At 35.1% G+C, this 21,771-nt stretch overlaps 1 protein-coding gene across 3 annotated transcripts in view; it reads right to left on the bottom strand.

Annotated features, from left to right (window-relative positions):
• LOC145283973 (glycine N-acyltransferase-like) overlaps window positions 1-20,102 on the bottom strand; it is a 51,667-nt gene extending 31,565 nt beyond the window's left edge. Inside the window, exons 1-2 of one of the 3 annotated variants that reach the window (XM_080133071.1) lie at window positions 18,981-20,102; window positions 13,233-13,251 (exon numbers count right to left, since the gene is read on the bottom strand). In XM_080133071.1, the coding sequence (XP_079989197.1) occupies window positions 13,233-13,251; window positions 18,981-19,006 (45 nt within the window). In that variant the 5' untranslated portion in view covers window positions 19,007-20,102. Of the gene's footprint in view, window positions 1-13,232; window positions 13,252-18,532; window positions 18,682-18,980 lie in introns of those variants that run through there. The other 2 variants (XM_080133070.1, XM_080133072.1) reach the window with 2 other exon arrangements.
• Window positions 20,103-21,771: the final 1,669 nt, after the last annotated feature.

Below are 21,771 nucleotides of genomic sequence, written 5' to 3'. Positions count from 1 at the left end.
AGCTGCGCGCCATTTTAGCAGTCAGCTACGCGGAGGTGTTCTCCGGCACAAGTTGTATATACAGAGAGAGAAAGAAAGTCAATCCAGGTTATGAAGAGAGAAAGTGTATAAAGTGTACGTACTGTCTGTTAGCTTTTGCCCCACATAGTAGCAGGTGGCGTGAAGCACACGGGCACAGAAACAGAGGCGGCTGGTCCGTAGACCACTCAGCTCAGAAGGCGAGTTGAAAAAAAGGGCAGGAAACAGCTTGTCTCTTGCTTTTATAGTGGTTTCCGGTGGTCTTTTGCGCATGTGTGAATTTCCTTTGAAAGGGGAAGTGACGTTGCCCATGTGTGCGTATGTGTGCGCGTATGTAAATACATATGTGTACGTTAGCGTGTGTGTGTATGCACGTGAATGTGAGTGTATGTACGTGAACATGAATATATCTACGTGTGTGTATGTGTGCACGTATGTTTATGACAAGAAATATGGCTTGAGATGTGAATGCGTGCTTTTGTGCAAGACTAGAAGGGCTCGTACAGATCTTATCATTAAAGTGTTGCTATAGATGGTAGTGTTGTCAGCATAAATGTCTACAAATGATCTTAGGATGTGATTTGGAAGATCATTAATGAAGATCAGGAAGAGAGTTAGACCCGAGATGGACCGCTGAGGTACGCCAGCATTAATAATGTGAGCTTTTAATTTCTGCTTATCAACCACTACTCTTATCAACCTATCAGAGAGAAAAGATTTAATAATTAAGATATTTCCAGCTATACTGCACCTGGAGTTCTTTTGAAGTAGACCTTTATGTCATACCCTATCAAAGGTCTTTGATATTAAGAGAGCAATTGCCCTAGAAACGAAGCCCCCATCAAGAGATTCGCTAGTACTATGAGATATAACATTAAGCACATCTGCTGTAGATCTAGCAGAACAGAAACCATATTGTGCCCCCCCCCCGACGTAGACACCCTCGACAAACCCGACAGCAAAATCCCACCTCTTCACAGTAGAGATCCCTAGATGTAAAAGGTCTTTCTACTCCAGTATTTTCTTCCCCAGAACCGCTAGACTCTGGAATTCCATTCCAGGTTCCTGCTTCCCTAATTGTACTGACATGCAGAAGTTCAAGCGCAACGTGAACAGACATCTTGCTGCCCAAATCCCAACATAGTGCCCCAGTAGTTGCTGCCCCTGATAGTAGCCCCCTACACCAAAGTGGCAATGTGCCTTGTTTGTGGTGAAAATAAAAAAAAAAAAAAAAAAAAGAAAATATTGTATGTCACCAAGGAGGTTATTTTTGCTGAGGTGGTTGACTACTTCTCTAACAGATTCCCTTAAAAAAAAAAATAAATAAATAAAAATAGGATAAAAAATCCTTTCAAAGGCGGATACTATTAAGACAAAGAACTCTTCAAAAAAAAAAAAAAAAAAAAATTAATTTGGACTCTGGATATTTTGCCATCTAGTAAATGAACTATTTCTTTCTATTTGGAAACTTACTTTATAAGGACTAATTTACTTTATAAGGACTAATTTCTTATAAGTCTGATGCCCATATCTTGGCAGCCAGCGAGTTACTAAACTCTTTTCTAGAATCTCTTTTTCAGACCATAAGTCCATCACCTTATAGCGACCGCTACATACATCAGGAACAAATCTTTGGCAGAGACATTTTCATAGCAATCACCGTTTCAAAACGTTCATCAAAATCGCAGATACACAATGTTGCCATTTGCCCATCCGCACACATGCATTAAAGAAACGATGTTCATTCCACGCATACTGATACACCAAAGAGACTGGAATAATCCAGAATGTCTCTATATAAGGATTCGCACGTGAAAATCAAATCAGTTTCTCTTCAGATTTCTCCAGCCCGACTATGGGCGTCTAAGAAACTCCGTCCTTGGAGACATTAAATCACTAAACATGACTTTGCGTTCATCATGCACCTTAATTCAAACAGTCCAGGATGCAGCTTTACAAATAACCATTTCCACTACCCATGATCAACACATCTGCCAGACTATCTATTCAGACGTAAAACAGCTTCGCCGAGAATGCAGCGAAATATGCATCTCAATTCTCATCATGGAAAGTTACCATATCGAACGAGAATTAATTCACTTACATATTTTAATGATTATTTTTCTCTTAAAGAAAAAAAAAAACACATTCAAATTATGTGTGTCACTTGGTTCATAAAAATCAATGATCTTAAACTTCATGCAGTGATTAGATTAGTGACTTGCTCAAATGTCACCCCACTGACCCCCACTTTACCTTATGCTGAATGGTCAGCTATCGTTAAATTTTCGTAATGCTCTACTTACTTCCTGACCGGTACGTCATTGCTTACATGTACAATCAAAGATAAAATCAAATACAAAAAAAACAAAAAACAATCAATTCAGATCCAAAGATTTTTAAAATGCAATTGTTCATAATATCATAATAATAAACTTATTTACTCGTATGAAAACCTTTTTAGAAAAAGAAAAAATAAGTGTATACTATGACGAGTCACTTAGTAAATGAATGAATAAATAAATTGTTATGAAGAAAAAAAGGGGGCATTAGAAACGCAGTCGAATAGAAACGCCAAAAAGAAAAATAGGAAAAACCAGTTAGTAAAATCGGAAAAGATGGTTTGAAAACAGGAAGACACCTAACAGCCGATCTGCCTTATCAACTCATGAAGCGAATAAAATAAAATAAAAGCAGATCAAGTGATGATAAATGAATGGGTGGAAAAACAAAATCCCGAAAAGAAATAAGACACTTAAAAAGAATAGGAAAAAAGAAAAGAAAATGAGTTAACGATCTTGTTTTATATTTAAATCTACACTAGAAAGAAAAAAAACGGTACTTATGCAGTTTTGTTACCGCGATTTTTCCTAACCTTCACGAGCCTTTCTGGGTAGATATCAAGAAAAACTGGGATATGCCGAGCTGCTTACCCAATCGAATTCAAGTTAGCAGACGCTAAAAAAGAATTCAATAAATTTTTTTTTCTATTCAATTATTTTTTTTTTGTTAAAGTTCACTTTAATAAAGTTCTTTTTTGTCAAATTTTCCAGATAATTGAAATAATAAATTTATAAACTTTATTGAGCTACTACACATGCGTTAATAAACCATGCCGAGAGAACGTGGAGGGAACAAAGCAAAGAAACAAAATCGAATGTGATACCAATAGGGAACTATCAGAAAGCTACCTGACAGAATTCATGGAGACAGAAATTCAAAGATCTTTACGCCTGCATAATGAACCAGGTAGTTCAATATTACCATCAGCTTCCTTCCACTTTCTCTATACCCCCTTTTCTACCTTTGCGGTTATCTTGCAGCAAAAGAAAATTTGCCGACCACCCTACCCTCTACATTAAAAAAATCATTAAATAAAACGAAAACAAGCATGACCACTAACCATCGGTAAAAAAATTAATACCAAGAAAAAATATAACAATGCACCCCCCCACACCCGAAAAAAGAAAACAATGGCGCTCAAACAATAAAAATTAAAAAAATTTACATTAAAAGGTTTCACAAAAAGACATATACAAAATTTTTTTTTCTTCATATCTTGTTTAAATTCTTGTACTTCGTTTTCTTGATAAAGTTTAACATTACCAGTGGTGTTTTAATTATTTTCTCCTTAAGATATATTAGCAACCATTTTGCGTTAATTGGGTTTTGGTCTTCGAGTTTCTGCATCGGCATATCTCGATTCTTCCCAATATCTGCTTGGAAACGCTCATGAAAGGTTTGAAAAATCACGGTAACAAAACTGCATAAGTACCGAAAAACCTTTGTGCTATTTTTACAGTTTTATGACATCATATCAAATTTGAAATAGACATGTGTAAAAGAAAACGGGGGGGGGGGGTCGCCTGTCTATTTAATTTGCCCAACTTTCAGAAGATAAATATTCCCGCTAGTCTATATATTTATGTTTTTATAAGCGGAAGTCTCGAGGTTGTCAGGAATCTACAGGCGCATGCGAAAGAGAAGGGATTGAGATAGTGGTATAAAAGGCAGGTCGAGTGAGAAGGTTGTTGTTGTTGTTGTCATTGGACGTTACAGTGACGCGTGCGTTAGCAGGTGATTAAGAGGCTGTTTTTTTTTGTGTGTCAAGTCGCGCACCTCGGTGAAGATCATATAAGTCGTGCACCTCGGTGAAGGTGAAGGTCATAGCAATCACGCCCAGAGTAATACCCGTTGTTTGCAGAGCTATGTTTAGTTTTTGTAAAACATCCCTCCAGAATAACAAGAAAGCAATAAAAGTCGCATATAGCTGGCAACAGATTGTGCGCAGCACCTCTTGTCTTGTTGCTTTCTTCGACATCACACAGAGCTTCAATAGCTACCACAAACTGGTAAAGCCTCTGTATCACCGGCTTCACTGCATCATCAGCTAGTGAGTTGTGCACAATTTCTTCACCATAAAATCTGTTTACTTCACTAACAAATCCCAGCAATAGGTAAACATAGCAAAAAAAGTGTACAGCTCCTCAAGACTTCCAAAAAAATATTACATAAGAGGAATTGTTAGAAAACGAATGTTTCCCCACAAAGGTTCAAAGAATGATTAGAACAAGGTACAAAAACGGCCCTTGGATTAATGTCCTTGATATTTTTTTGCACATCACCGTGGATTCAAGCTATGCTAGCTACACTATCGTACCCTTGATCATGACAGAACTTAATATCTGGTTCTTTGTTTTCTAATTTCTCGAGGATATCATAAGTCAATGCAGTAGACGTTTTACCTTTCAAATGTAAAAATTCCAGAAATGACTCCAGCATTTCAACTGCACTAGAGCTGATTTGTACATATCTGATTACTGTTGACATTTGATCTGCATGTGAAACATCTGGTGTGCTATCAAAAAGTATAACAAAGTACTTTGCATTTTTGATGTCCGCAACAAGTTTTCCAATCACAAGTTTTGCCAAAAGAAATAAACTCGATCTGTGTTTCAAGTAACATATTACCCAACTGTCTACGCCTGACTGAACATATTACCCGACTGTCCGCGCTTTGCTGGAGGCTGAAAAGATGTTCCTTTAACACTACATCTGTGAGATAACAATTCAACAAGCTCCAAGAAGTTACCTTTGTTTAATGAGAACGTATTCTTGCGATGCCCTCTTAATGACAGGTTCTATTGTGCAAGAAAAAGTATCAAATTTTACATAAAGGGTATTCAGAGATAGGCAAGCTTTTTAATTGGATTTTGACTGAAAATTTGAGCTGCCAAGGGGTCAAAGTTCAAAAGATTTGACCTTTGCGGTGTCTAGCAAACTACTCAGCCAATTTTGGGTCTAAACATTTGAAATTTATACATAACAGGTATTCAGACTTGCAGCAAGCATTTTAATCAGTCAGTTTTGAGGCGAAAATTTGGCTGCCAAAAGGTTAAAGTTGAAAGAGTTGACCTTTGCAGATTCTACCAAATTACTCTGCCAACCTTGGGTCTGAAGACTTGAAATTTTAGATGTAGGTAACTTGGACATGGGTAAACATTTGTATTTTTATTTGAGACCAAAATAATAAATGTTAAGGGGTCAAAATTGGGGTCAAAGTTTAAAAAAAAAAAAAAAAAATGACCTCTGAAGTCTCTACGAAATTACTCCGACAAATTTTGGTCTAAACATTTGAAATCTTACATAAAATGTATTCACACGTAGGGCAAGTTATGAACAGTACGTGGGGCCCGAGAAGGAATAAAACCAGGTTGTAGAAACTTGCTGCAATTCACCTTTAACTTATGCGGCTGGCCTTTTAACTGCCATAAAAGGCCCCTGCTTATTCTTGAATGGCTCACTTCACCTTTTGATATCAATTCTGACACTATCAGGCACAGGAATTTGCCACGATGACACATCGTTGAATATTGACAAATTACTGATGGTGCTGGAGATCGAAGCTCCAGACTTTTCTTCTGATCGAGCTGCAATTGCTGTATCATAATGTTCTTCAATATCAGTTTGTTCTGTGTTGCTGTTTCTCGGTTGCTTGCTATCACTTGGCCTTCAAACTGTTTTTCATGCGACCTTCTTTCAGTTTCAATAAAATCAGAACTTGACAGTTTCTGGTTTCTGTATCCACTCCAGCAAAAACACTTCAAAAAAGTTTTGAATTCACTTATTTCATTAATGCCTACTTTATTTGATGCCAACATTTTGAAATTGTCAGAAGTTTTTTTTCACTTTTCTACCACCCCTTGTAAGGTTTGCCAATGCTGGCAAGGAGACCCCGGACATATATATAAACACACTTAATCCTTTCTAATTTTTTTTTTTTTTTTTTTTTTTTTTTTCACAGTTAAAAAAATGATATGAGTGTCATCAAATGGTTTCAAATATACTATTAAAAACTGCAAAAATACAGGGTTTAGAGTTTTCAATAAAAATCGGCAAAAGAGATTCTTCAATAACTTTTTTTTTTTTTTTTTTTTTTTTTTTTTTTTTTTTAAGAGCTTGTAATATTTTAGGAAAGATTTTTCAAAAATTAAAAAACTTTAAAATTACAAAATATGATAAATAAATTCTATTTCCGACTATTTTCGCATCTTAGCCTGTCTGAAAAATGGGGGTGGGGGTGTCACCCTTCTTTAGCTGTCACCTTCCGCGCCTTAGCTACGCCACTGGCTTCCTGCCATTTTCGCACAATACTCATTTAAGCAAGCCTGCTTAATGAAGACTCGTTGCAAAAAAAAAAAAAAAAAAAAAAGACTAACGTTGGAACGATTTGAATTAATATTTCTCTAACACTTAAATAAATGTTGCTTCATGTCAATACAGCGTCGCTGTATTACAGCGATCTCAAGTTCTTTGTCAAGTGTCGTTATTTTCTGGAGTTATTCATATTTTTATTTTATGTATGTGAGGATTTGATTTGGTGAAAACCTTTTAGTCGGAGATCTCATTAAATTTACCTTTAACAGTCCCATGGATACTCTACTACTTTCGATTCCTGCACCTGCAACCTCGGTCTTAAAAATTGGTAGATTCCTCTTACTCCTGTTACATTGGCGACCCCGATTGCAAAAGCAACATGCAACTACTGCACATTTCTACAACCTCAATAAAAAAATTATTTCTCCCAAATTGAACTCTTGTCTTTCTTTTCCTCCTTGTGCGTTTATTTATTTGGTGCTAATGCAGAGAGTGATCAGCAGCGCTATTTTTTAAATCGTATTTCCACTTTTAATTAACGTTTTATGTTTTTTATTTAATTGTAAGGTTAAAGTACAGAATAGGTACAAAACACCCTCTCCATGTTAAGAATGGCTTTTTAAATAACATTATTTTAGAACGGATCACTCTCTGCGTGAGTACCATTTATTTTATCAAGGTGTCAAGTTAACATCCTACGCGAAAATGCCCTTCGTCGGACATAACGAAAATAATTTCTGCATTTGTTGTACAAAAATATGAATGAATATATAAAATATTTTAAGGATTGGGGTCGCTTCTTCATTGCTTGTTCAAAAATGGGGTGCCATATTTGAAAGATTGGGAACCACTTTTATAGATTCTCATTCCTTAATTTGAGAAAAAAAAAAAGTGGAGGGGGGCAATGATTTTTGATTCATGGGAATTTTTTTTTTTTTTTTTTTTTTTTTTTTTAAATCAAACAAAGTTTTTTTTTTTTTTAATAAAATCGAAAAAAAAAAAAAAAAATGGATTTTTTGAAACCTATTTTTCAGTCTTCCTCAAATTTTATTTTGTTTGATTATATGGTCACCCGGTAAATAGTGGACACCAGGTGTCCAAATATGACTAACTCGATGCTATGTAGAAAGACTTGTTTTTATGTTGAAAATGTCGATTTGCTTGAGAAAATAAATAGAATAAAATGGATGCACTTTGCATTTTTAATTAATTATTTTCAAGTCATTCTTAAAAAAAAAAAAAAAAAAAAAAAATCATGCTATATACAACTCGATTGGGGGCACTGTTGCCACATGGACTTAGCATTTGTAGCAGAGCTAAAAATGTTTTTTCAATCACTCTTCCCTCATAAAACACACACATACAATTTATCTCACTTACCTAAAAGAAAACGGATTATGTACTCTTAAAATGCTATTTGGATAGACGATTCGTTCGAATTGGATCATAAATCTACGTAAGATTTATATGCAAAGTAAATTCCCAACTTTTTTTTTTAATTGCATTTTCACTCCAAACAAAGCACAGTGCCATTTTGATGTGGCGGGGGGGGGGGGCTACTATCTGGGACATAATTTGTAGGGGTACTTTGTAGAGAGTTGAGCAGCAAGATGTTTATTTACATTACACTTGAACTTCTGCATGTCAGTACAGTCAGGGAAGCAGGAATCCGGAAGGGAATTTACCAAAGTATAACAGTCCTAGAGAAGAAATTATTAGAATAGAAGGTTTACTTACATTTAGGGATCTGCGTAGGGGTGGGATTTTGCTACTTGTTGGGTGTATTTCCGTCAAAGGTGGCACAAGGGCTTGTAGTTTGGAGCATCCACCATTAAAGTACTTGTAAAACAGGCAAAGGGATGCAACATTTCGTCGATGGGACAGAGGTTGAAGCCTAGCTGATAGTGCAGGACCCATTAGGTCGGTCATTTTTTGAACTCTAAGAGTGAGAGACTAGTCTCAGATGCACTAGGTGTGTCAGAAATTTCGTGAAAATAGTGAATAATTCCACCCCATCTTTCCAAGCTTATAACTCCTCGAAAAATGTAATTCAAGCCCTAATTTTGTTTTTCAATTAAAAGGAGCAAGGGCCAAGGTTTCATTTTAAAAAAAAAAAAAAGTGTTTTTTTTTTTTTAAAAAGGTTTTAAACTTCGGACTTTACAGGTAAATTTCTAAAAAACAGTACTTTTTTTTTGTTTTAAATTTGAATATATTATTTATTGACATTTTCTCTTCAATTTTTGATATACAAGACTTTGGTACATAAATTATTTACTTTTTAAGACATTTCAAAATGGGAGGCGTGAATTATTCGACCCCCCGTTTTTCCAAACTTAACTCATCGAAAAATGTAATTCAAGCCCTAATTTATTTTCAATTAAAGGAGCAAGGACCAGAGTTCCATTAAGAAAAAAAAAAACAAAAAAAAAAACAAATAACGTGGTTAAAAAAAAAAGGTTTTAAACTTCAAACTTTACAGGTAAAATTCTAAAAAACACTACGTTTTTTTGTTTTAAATTTGAATATATTATTCATTGACCTTTTCTCTTCAATTTGTGAGTAAATTAATTATTTACTTTTCGGTGAGTAAATTAATTATTTACTTTTTAATAGACACTTTAAAATGGTGGGGGGGCGTGAATTTAAAAAAAAAACGTTTGTCTAAAATATTATATTCGATTTATTGGAAAGAACATAAAATTTCACATTGACCCTAAAATTATCGTAAAAATAGAATCAATAGAAAAATTTTGATAGATTTTTAAAGTTTAAAAATTGAAAAATATTGAGTTCGGAAAATTCATTACTGTTTAAAAAAAAAAAAAAAAATTTCTATTACTTTTAAAACAACTTTAATAGTTTATTTTGGAAGTATAATCCATAAAGAAAATAAACAACCCACTTTTAACAGAGAGATTACGAGATTTTTATATTTTATTCGAAGTTTCGTGTTAGGGGTGTCAAAAATTCCTACAAAAATTCTGATACACCTACAGATGCACCAGCCCAAATGTGGCAACAATACTCCATACATGGGCGAATGATGGCCTTGTAGAGGTAAAGGATACTCTCAGGCGATACTGTCAGCCTGGTAACATAAGTGCACAAGTCCCAATAAAGAGATTTTTAATATCATAAATACCCCCACCCGTCTTCCAAAAATAGTTTATTTTTCAGCTAAATCCATAATAAGCGGCACTTGAATGAATAGTTTATTTTGTTCTTGCTACACCATAATTACATGATTAAAATTTTGCAAACAAAAATTTGGGAGACAACAGGTCAAGGAGAACCGGATTTTGATAAGGGTACTCATCTACAAATTTATTAACAATTATTTAAATACTAGCCTGAGTGCCTGGCGTTGCCCAGGTGTTTGGAGGCGTATGTTGAGCAAAAAAAAATTAAAAAAAAAAAAAAAAAAAAAAAAAAAAACAGATAGTAGGCACGAAGGAGGAAAAGGTAAAAAAAAAAAAATAAAAAAAAAAACTGATGTCTTTGCCGTTGCGTCCATCGCCAAATCTGAAGTAGCGAATGTTTAAATTAAGGCTAGTCAATCGAAAAGAGGGGATGACTTTCGAAAATATATGCGAAGAAAGCGACCCCTCCCTGTAGAAAAGTTCCCAGTTAAGGGTGAAGGAATTAATGTCAAGCCAATTTTTTGATATTTGTCATCCAAAGGGTCGAGCTTTAAAACAATACGGATCTCGTGAAAATCTGTCGCCTCCGTCGAAAGTTTTAGGCAGACATGCACATATACATACATACATACATTTAAACAGACAGGTGAGATTTATATAATAGATAACACTTTCTTCAAAGTTCTCCAGTATGCCTTAAAAAATATGTAAACTGTAAAATGTATTATTAATGTTGCTAAGAATAAATTAATTAATCTGAAAAAATTTAATTTTCCCCAAAAAAACATAAAAATCTATGATTTCAATTTCATAAATAACGTTTGGTACTTGTACAGTTTAATCAATTCATTAAAAAATGAAAATATTGAAAAAAAAAAAAAAAAAAAGGTTATGTTCCACGTATTCCGTTTTGAACTGAAGATCTCCAAAACAAAATTTCACTTAATTTGAGTAGTTTTTTTTTTTTTTTTTTTTTTTTTTACAGCGGAAAAACACGTTTTTATGACAGCACGTTGAAGGCAGACATCTTGAAATTTTTTAAATTTTTGTTTGGAGTTTAGAACACGCCACAGGGAGATAACTCCAATTAAAGCGCCGACACTCCCTCCCATCTTTAATACTGGCTTTTCTTCCTAAAAATCAAACCTTTTGCTCGGTATCATAACAAATTGTTTTTTTCAGCGAAAAAAACACTACTTGATGAAATTAAGTGGAATTTTTTTCAGAGAACTTCATTCCATAACTGATACATACAATATAAACTTTTTTCGATATTTTCATTTTTTAATGACTTGATTAAACTGTACAAGTACCGAACGTTTTATATTCACTGTGAAAACAATACAAAATTCATTTTTAAATATATGGAAGCTAACATCTTCAATATAACCCAGTTAACATCTTTAATATAGCCTTCTATAATATAAATCTCACCTGTCTGCTAAAACGTATGTATGTATGTATGTATGTCTGCCTGCCTAAAACTTTCAACAGAGGCGACGGATCTTTACGAAATTCATATCATTTTGAAGCTTGACCCTTCAGATGACAAATATTGAAAAATTGGCCAAAAACATTAATTACTTCACCCTCAACTGGGCACTCATCTACAGGGAGGGGTTGCTTTTTTGGTATTATTATACAAACACCGTGACAGCGTTACGGTTAGGGTTAGGATTAGGGTTAGGGTTTAGGGTTAGGGTTAGGGTTAATTCGCTGTCACGGTGTTTGTATAGTTTTACCGCTTTTTTTTTTCGTCGATATTTTCGAGTCACTCCCGCTTTTCGATTGACTAGCCTTAATTTAAACATTTGCCACTTCCGGTTCAGCGATGGCACAACAGCAAAGACGTCACTTTTTTTTTTCACATTCTTTTTCTCCTTAATGAGTTCGAGCCTGCCTGCCTACTAGCACTATTTCTTTTTTTTGCTCAACACACCTCCAAACACTCGGGTAATGCCGGGCATCCATGCTAGTTTTTTTTATATAGCATTAATACACAAAATTTTCTATTTGGCCTTTTTTTTGTTTCTAACAAGACACTAAGAAAGCCTTTCAGGCTTTGGAGAGTGTGCATTCAGCTGAGGGGGAGGCACACAAGTTGCCCCGAAACAAGTACCCTTTCAATCGCGAGTGTCGACAAGCCTTGAGGTTCCTTCTACGGGTGAAAGAATGCCTCTCTGACACCCAGCTGATGTCTCACAAGGCACTATATTGGGCGTTAGTGAGGGGATCTGTTTGAGGAGTTCGGTTTTGTTATTAATTGGCAATCTCGTTAAATTTACCTCTAACGGTCCTCTGCGGATACTCTACTTTCGACTTCAAGAAATTCTTGCACCTGCAACCTCAGTCCTAAAATTTGATAGATCCCGATTATAAATTGGTGAACGCTGACTCAGACCCTGATAAATTAGTGACCCACGGTCAGGATCTATAAGTGGTAAACCCCCTCCCCACCGTGAGTTCTTATGTCTTTGAAGATTTGACAATAACTTCAAAATAAGAAATAAAACAAAATGAGGGTAGAAACCCTCCCAATAAATTTTACCATGATATTTATTGGGTGGATCTCTACCACCATTTTGTTTTATTATTTTGAAGTGATTATCGAGTCTTCAAAGACCATTTTTCCTTGTTCTCCAGCAGTGTTCAACATTACTTTTTTTTTCGAACATTATGAACATTTTACATTACGTAAAAACACTATAAACTTATTAAGTTAGAAAAGTAACTTATCTTGCCTTTAGTAACATTTATTTGTTATATACTCGGTTTTTTTTTTGACAATTTTTTTCATATTTCTGTATATTTTCATACAAACCCTTAATGCAGTATTGACATTGACTAATTTTTTTTTTTTTTATTAATAGGATTTGGGGGTCTTTTTACACTAGCCAACAAAAAAAATACAAAAATGTGTACGCAAATTGCTGCTAGTGATAACATAAGCAATTACATTACTTAATCCGGAAAACAGCACTGTTTTACAATTTGACATTGTTCTGAGGGAGATAAGTCGTTCATTTTTCATCTCATAATTTGGGACGCTTATAATGCTGTCAGTAAGTTTTCCCCGAACGGTTTATAAAAAACATACTTTTTTCCGTTCTTTTTTTTTTTTGCTTTGTTTTTTTTTTTTTGGAGGGGGGTATTCAATTCTATAACTGCTCCGTTGATGTCGGCCGCCACAACACCACCCGCACCTCCACCGCCCCCAACTATGTAAACAGAATTTTATGTGAAATATTAAACGGTTCTTCTGCTCGATTAATATCGGCACGTTACTTACAGAAAAACGGTTAATCAAACTGCAGAAGCACCTGTTAAAAACTATACAAGTTCTATAATTGAATACCGCCCTAAAAAAAAAAAAAAGGAAAAAAAAGTAAACTGTTTGTGAAAACATGAAAACTTACCGACAACAGCAGCAGCGTCCTAAATAATGAGATGAAAAAAAAATGAACGAATCTTTTAGTAAAAGAGAGTTATCTCCCTCAGAGCAATGATAAACTGTAAAACAACGCCCGGAAAACTACTTGTTTACGGCAAATTTTATTGCAATATTCGTTTTCAGCATACCCTATAAATCAGGTGGAAAGCAAGTAAAAATTCTCTATAATATAAATCTCACCTATCTGTTTGAATGTATCTATGTATGTCTCGCAAAAACTTTCGACAGAGGTGACGGATTTTCACGAAATCGGTATCGTTTTGAAGCTTGACCCTTCGAACAACAAATATCGAAAAATTGGCTAAAAACATTAATTCCTTCACCCTCAACTGGGCACTTTTCTACAAGGAGGGGGTCGCTTTTTTTCGCCGATATTTTCTGAAGTCATCTCCTCTTTTCGATTGACTAGCCTTAATTTAAAGCTTCACCACTTCCGGTTTGGCGATGGACATAACAGCAAAGACGTCAGTTTTTTGTTATTTTTTTCATGTTCTTTTCCTCCTTCGCTTACGTGTTCGAGCCTGCCTGCCTACTACTTTTTTTTTTTTTTTGCTCAACATACACCCCCAAACAATCTAGCAACGCCGAGCACCCAGGCTAGTTTACCAATTAAAAAAAAGGTAAATTTCAGGCAGCCCCCTCCAAATTATTACTAGGAGGCCAAGAAGTGGGTGCTCATTTTATGTTAAACTTATATAGAAAAGTGATCCCTACGTTTTGAAAAAGTAATTTCTTCCTATCACAGAAACTATTTCTCTGCGCCACTTAATTGTTATATTCGTTTTCAGCCCCCCCCCCCTTCACACATATACACTCTACAAAAGTCGTCATTGTAAAGGTTTTCTTAGAGTTGAAAGAATTTTGACATTGATCAAAAAAATAAATAAAATGAAATAAAAAAGCAAAAGAATTTAGGGTACTCATGTAGTTATTGATCCGTGCTGAAACAATGTTATTTAAAAAGCCATGCTTAACATGGGGAGGGTGTTTTGTACCTATTCTGTACTTTAACCTTACAATTGAATAAAAAAAAAAAAAAAAAAAAACATAAAACTTAAATTAAACTTGGAAATACGATTTAAAAATAGCGCGGATCAGTAAGTGCATTAGCACCAAATTTAGAAAAAAAAAAAAAAAAAAAAAAAAAAAAAAAAAATCAAAATTTTCGAAATAAGTTATTCTATGTGTTTTAACTTATTTTAATGTGCTTATTTACTTTGAAGCAAAAATAGTATTAAGTCGTAAGTTAGAAGGAAAAAAATATATATTACCGTGACATAGGCTGGCATATATATTGAGTGAGTTTATCAGTATTTTGCATAGTTTTTAGTTTGAACTCATTTTCCCAAACTTAACGATTGACAGAATAAGAACAATCAATTTCAATCGGAGAGTGGTAGGGATTAGAGAGTGTAGAAGACTAGGATATAAATACCCTAAACTCGCTACAAGAAAAAAAAATAATGAAACGAATTGAATGAAAGAAACAAAGAACTCAAATGCTGGAATAAAATAAACATGTCGTTTATTTTCTGTTGAGAAATGAAAGTCTTGGGTGTACACGTGTTCATTCGGCCGTTGACAACAACGCGCGTGGAAGGAAAGGGGAATGCAATAGAGAAACGCGAAGTGGCAAGCCGGCCTGTAGAAAGAGAGGGTTAAGCTCAGTAGAGAGTCGTGCACAAGTCTGTGTTGATGGACCAAGACGAAGGGGAGATAGAGTGAGAAAGTCAATCCAGTTCACGGAGAGAGAAAGCGTATAAAGTGTATGTACCGTTTGTTGGCTTTTTGTCCCACATAGTAGCAAGTTTGAGGCGCGCGCATGTCAAAAAGGCATGGTGTCGGTCCGTAGACCGTCCAGCTCGAAAGCTGGTCCTAAAAGGGAGAAGCTGTTTATTGCTCTTGCTTTTATAGGTGTTTCTGCTGGTCTTTTGCGCATGTGTGGATTTCCTTTGAAAGGGGAAGTGACGTTGTCCTTGTGTGTGTACGTGTGCACTTGTTTGAGTACATGTGTGTATGTTAGCGTGTGAATGTGAGTATGTATGCGAACATGTTTGAGTACATGTGTGTATGTTAGCGTATGAATGTGAGTATGTATGCGAACGTGAATATATGTACGTGTGTGTGGACGTGTGCGCGTATGTATATGACAATATAGCTTGAAATGTGAACGCGTGCTTTTGTGTGAGACTAGAAAAGGCTCACGCAAGAGATTATAATGAAAGGAGAGAAGCTTGGTTTTCACTGCATTAAAATTAACCAACCACCTTTTTTCCCATTGCACCATGTTCTCAAGATCAGAGAGAGAGAGAGAGAGAGAGAGAGAATCAGAAAGATCTTTGTCATTGCTGGCCTTTGAAGTGTCGTCATAGATCGTCGTGTCGTCTGCCTAAATGTCTACAAATAAACTAAGAATGTTATTTGGAAGACCATTGATGAAGATCAGGAACAGTTTTGGACCTCAGATGGAACTCTTAGGGACACCAGCGTTAATACAGTGAGGAGTTTCTGATTTCTGTCCATCAACTAACCGCCATTTGTCTTTTTCAAATATACCGATAAACATTGCATGTTTTTCCAACCGATTTAACATTTTACATTAAATAAAAACACACAAAAATTATCCAGTTAGGTAGAAAAGTAACTTATCTTGCCTTATCTTGCATTTGTTATATATATATATATATATATATATATATATATAAGGTAAAATTAAAGCCAAGAACAATGCGAGATTTTTTTTTTTTTTATATATATAGAGTAAAACTCTAAACAACAGTAATTTTTTTTCTGTTGAATCCAATGGTGTTATAGATCTCAATATATTTCAGACTTATTAGTCCTTTTTCAAGAGAAGACATGAGTGCAAACTTTGTCTGGCCGCTGTCTTCTCTTGAAAAAGGACTAATAAGTCTGAAATATATTGAGATCTATAACACCATTGGATACAACAGAAAAAAAAAAAATTACTGTTGTTTAGAGTTTTACTCTATATATATAAAAAAAAAAAAAAAAAAGTCTCGCATTGTTCTTGGCTTTAATTTTACCTTATAATTTTCTTCAACAATGCTTCAAGCAGACGATAACCTACTTATATATATATATATATGTTTTTGACAACTTTTTCGTATCCATGTGGTGTATGGTAAAACAAACCCAATGATGGTTTTATCAGTTATTTAGACCCTCGTTAATTGGTCGAAAAACGGAAATTACACAAAAGAAACCCATTCAATAAATATCAACAATTGTGCGAAAATGTAATTTCGACCAATATTTTGTTCATTTAGCACGCTTTGGCCGTTGAGTTCCATGGCGACTAGCAGAAAAATTTAATGGTCGTTCCCTTAGTCCCCCCCCCTAGTTAAGGCTAACGCATGCGCACGTAACATTTTTTATTTACTTACGTTGCCGTAGTAACTAAACGATTATTTGTCACTTTTACAAACATTTATTTATTTTGAAAAAAGTTTTAGTCTTTATGAACATTAAAAGAAAAAAAGTTACTGAACATTTATCAATAATTTCTCACTTTTACAAACATTTCGGAATAAACACAATGTGGGGGGAGGGGTATTTGTAAAATTTAACTGATATTTGTTGTCAGCGTGTACCCACACCCACAAATACTATATATATATATATATATATATATATATATATATATATAAAGTATGGGGTCAGTGTCCGCTGCAACTGCACTGCGGCGCTCGCTGCAGTACTGCACAGAAGTAGGATCAATAAAAGTCGTTGTTAAAAAGAAATTTAAAAACAAATGTTTGTAAAAGTGAGAAATTATTAATAAATGTTTAGTACCTTTTTTCTTTTAATATTCATAAAGAGTAAAACTTTTCTTTCCAAATAAATAAATAAATAAATGTTTGTAAAAGTGACAAATAATCGTTTAGTTACTACGGCAACGTAAGTAAATAAAAAAAATGTTACGTGCGTATGCGTTAGCCTTGACTAGGGGGGGGGACTAAGGGAACGACCATTAAATTTTTCTGCTGGTCGCCATGGAACTCAACGCCCAAGGAGTACCGTTTATTTTTTTCGCCATTATCGAGGGTCAACATATCTGTAACGAAACAGTCATTTTGTTTTTTGACAGTACTTTTGTTTTAAACGGTGAAAGTGCACCCGAAGACGGTCAATGTGCACTGGTTTTGTCCAAGGATGTTTATTCCGAAAGTCGTTCTTAACATGACGAGGTTGGGGGTGTTTATTCCCGAAAGGCATTTTCTTATTTTCAACCTCACCGTAATCATTCTTAAAGTCTCCGGGTGCCCCCCCCCTCCCAGTGCACTTTCACCAAAGTAAATAAACGCTTTAAAATAAGTTATAACACACATACAAAATTATCCAGGTATCTTGCCTTCGGTAACATTTATCTGTTGTATATTTATTTGGTGCTAGTGCACTTATTGATCCGTGTTATTTTTTTAAAAAATGGTATTTACAAGTTTAATGATATTTGTTTATAAAAACATATCGTTAAACTTGGAAATACCATTTAAAAAAAAATAATAATAAATTGTTAGGTGAAAGTACAGAATAGGTACACAGCACCCCACTAGGTGTATCAGAATTTTTGGGGAATTTTTGACACCCCTAACAGAAAACTGCGAATAAAATATAGAAAACTCGTAATTTCTCTTTCTAAAGTGGTTTATTTATTTTCTTTATAGAATATGCTTCCAAAATAAACTATTTAAGTTGTTTAAAAAATAATAGAAATATTATTTTTCATTTTTTAAAAAACAGTGTTTACAAAGTGCGTGCGTGCCACCCCACTCCACTGTCCCCATGTTAAGAATGGCTTTCTAACGTTATTATTTCAGCACGGATCAATAAGTGCATTTGCACTGCATGATGACCAACAGTACCATTTATTTATTTATCATTTTTTTTCATTTGCTGGTCATTGTTTCAAAAAAGAAAAAAATGCCCGGATTTTGATATATATATATATATATATATATATATATATATATATATATTATTTCAATACACAATGGAAGTCACATAGAGACGAGAAATATAAAGAATATAACCCTGGAATAAATAACATCGATTAATTACTTAAAAAAAAACAAAAAAACTTTTAAGTTGTTAAAACACGTCGAAGGAAATTCACAGCAAAACCTAAAACAAAAAGTTTCCACGTATACATAAAAATAATCCAACCTGAAAGACGTTAAATACGTAAACAAAACTTTGTTTGCGCCAAAACTAAAGTTGCAAGTAGTTTTGGTAAATTTTTACCTGGTTTCCACCTTAACATGTTCCTTTAAAAAGACGACTCTAACAGGTTTTCTTGTATGCTGAAAACGAATATCGCATTTAAATTTTCCGCAAATGAGCAGTTTTCCGGATGTTAAGCAATGTCATTTCTCCTGTTATTACTGGTGGCCATCCTGGTACGCGCATGCGCAATCTTGCATGCAAACGCAACCCCCCCGAGAAACTACGCGCGCGCTCGCTCGTGCTAAGATGGCCGCCAGCAATAATATAAGAAATTACATTGCTTAACATCCGGAAAACTACTTATTTGCGGAAAATTTAAATGCGATATTCGTTTTCAGCACATCCCAAAACCTTTAAAAGTTGTCTTGTTAAAGGAAAATGTTAAGGTGGAAACCAGGTAAAAATTTACCGTAATTTTAATCTTAACTTTACTTCCTTTATTTATTTTTATTTTCTTCTTTCTTACCTTTGCAGTTCCCGGTAATCCATCATTGAGATTCTCCAAAAGTTGAACGAGTTGTTCTGAATCTAAAACCTTGTAGATCATTTTTTTTTTTTTTTTTTTTTTTTTTGCAAGTCCACGTGTTATCCTGGTGAACTAACTTCGTGGATTTGTCTGTGCTTTTTATAAATGAGCAAAATAAGACCCAAAAAAGAAAAGAAAAAAGAAATAGAAGAAACTATCTGACGACTGGACGAGGTGTGGACTGTGTAACGTCACAGCCAACAACCATTAGAATGTTTCATTTATTTTGTAACTTTTTTTTTTTCTTTCTGTTTTTCCCGACTTGTAAGTGGAGGGTGGGTGTTTTCTGAAATTCTGATCAACCCCTCGCTCGTTCACAATATAAACATTCTTGACGGTGAACGCAAATTTTTCCGTTTTTTTTTTTTCTTCTAACGTTCACCCCATACTCTAGCGGATGTCCCAACAGGAATGATGTTTTCAGGTTTTTAAGGATAGTCGGATGGTGGGCGGGGTAGCCGACCAACTTATCGAGGTAACCTTTACTACATCAGATAAAGCAAGGAAATTGGAGAAATAGACAAACGTTTTTTTTCCTCTTAGACGCTTAAGAAGAAAGAAAGAAAAAAAGCTAAACGTATTGTTTGGATCATTCAGGCTACTATTTTAAATCTTAGGTGTTATTTTCAAAACGTTTCGGTCGATATAACCCACGGCCTTCTTCAGTTGCATCCTTTTAAACTTGGAAAGCTTCTCGTCGAACTTGAGAACTTAGACGGAATCTTGAATTGAGAATCATTTATTTAATCCAACGACGATAGATTGTTCTTATTCTGTCAACCGTGATGGGGTGTGTAATAATGTACCTATTTACTATGCCTCCCCACCAGACAAAGTTAGACACCAGGGTCGTTTTTTAACGTGGAGAAAAGGTACAAAAATAAAAATTGTCTCAGTCGTGAAGGATTTCTCCTCCACCGAAAGAGAACAAGAAATAGAAGTGCAGCATCTGAAGAACAGATACTACACTTTGATCTTGACCAAAAGTTGTAATGTAATGAAGACGCAAGCAGACAGACCCCCCTCCCCCAAGGCTTTATTCAACTGAATTTTACACCAACAAATGCGGCAAGTGGCCACGAATGCATGTCAATAAAAGAAAAGAAAAAGAAAATATTCAAATAAGAAAATAAAGAAAAAGCAAACGGCAGATCACGTGAGAGGAAATATGCAAATAAAGAGAAACCCACTTTAATAAGAAAGTTATTTTTTTATTTATTTATTTTTTTTTTACTTTGGAGTCACCACTTATCAAGGTCCGAAGGCCACTCGAGGAGAAAGGTTAATGAATGTAAGGTGGTAGTGAAGTAGTCCTTAATGATATAAATTGGGTGGAATTTGTTTATTTATGAGGACGACTTAACAGGAATTTATTTACATTAGATTTGAAGGATACCATGTTGTATTTAGCCGGGAAGCATGCCAGCAGAGCAGTGTTCCAAAGGCAGGCAGTTCTGGGAAAGAAGCTTTGTTCATTTTTTTTTATTTTTTTTATTCCATTTTCACCCCAAACAAGACACAGCGCCACTTTGAAGTAGGGGGCTACTATCGGGGACATAAGTTGAAGGGATATTATGAAGGGAGATGAGCAGCAAGATGTTTGTTCACATTACATTTGAACTTCTGCATGTCAGTACAGTTGGGAAAGCAGAATCCCGGAAGGGTGTTCCAAAGTCTAGCAGTTCTGGGAAAGAAACTATTGGAGTAGAAGGCTTTCTTTTACCTAGGGATCTCTACAGGTTTGTCGGGGGTATTTACATTGAGAGGGTACAAGTGCTTGAAGTTCGTCAGAGCATTTACCATTAAAATACTTGTAGAATGGAATCTGCATTTAGATTTAGGCACAGATAGAGAGTGGGGAAAATTATATATAAAAGTCTTAGCTAGTCGAGTGTTTTTTGTAAAAGTGTAGAAGTGTAAGCCATTTTGAGTTTCAGAACAGTTTCAGATGGTTCGCTGTTACACACAAGTCCTGGTAGGTGACTTGTTTGTAGTAGACAGTTCCACAGAACAAAATATTCTTACCGTGTCGAAACCCGGAAAAGAACATGTGAAATTGCTCCAGAAAAGGTTTAATATTTATGGAGCAATTCTGGTTCCTGATTGGTTTGTAGCAGAACGTGAATTAATTTGATTCGTCAGTTCTTAGCAGCATCGTTAATAAATAGAATCGTCCGACTGTGTGGGATCATACCCCATTATAAGGTTCAAAATATTGCAACAATATTTGGCAAGCGGGGTCGGGGTCCATAGATTGGAGTTCAGAGTACCTACCATGAAAATAGCGGTAGAGCGGGGACAGGCTGGCGACGTCTCTTCTGTGGAAAAGAGGTTGCAGAGAATAAAAAAGGGCATCACCTACTTGGTTTCGAAGCCAGTTTTTGAACTCTATCAAGGCAGGATAGGGCATGTCGAACAGCTCCTGTCCAGATGTAGCAACAGTATTCTAAGCTCAGCGTCGGCTTTGATAGTCCCGAGCCACGTTCTTAGCTGGCCACCGACACGTTTTTTCCAGCCGGGTAGAGGACGTATGGGAGCTAGCTTTGATTGAAGCTTTTTGAGTACTAAGACTGGAATTAGAAAATTATAACAGGGTAGAACTGTGGGGATTTATGAATAAAATATTGACTCAACCTTTCTTGCTGAATTTTATTTCTAATACAAAAAACAATGAACATTGTTTTTTTTTTGGGGGGGGGGGTTCTCATGTTCACCCCCTAACGAGGCATAT

The sequence above is a fragment of the Euprymna scolopes genome, chromosome 8, assembly GCF_053919585.1.
Source record: "Euprymna scolopes isolate OS-2025 chromosome 8, ASM5391958v1, whole genome shotgun sequence".
Lineage (NCBI taxonomy): Eukaryota > Metazoa > Mollusca > Cephalopoda > Sepiida > Sepiolidae > Euprymna > Euprymna scolopes.
This window is presented reverse-complemented; position numbering and strand designations above follow the sequence as displayed.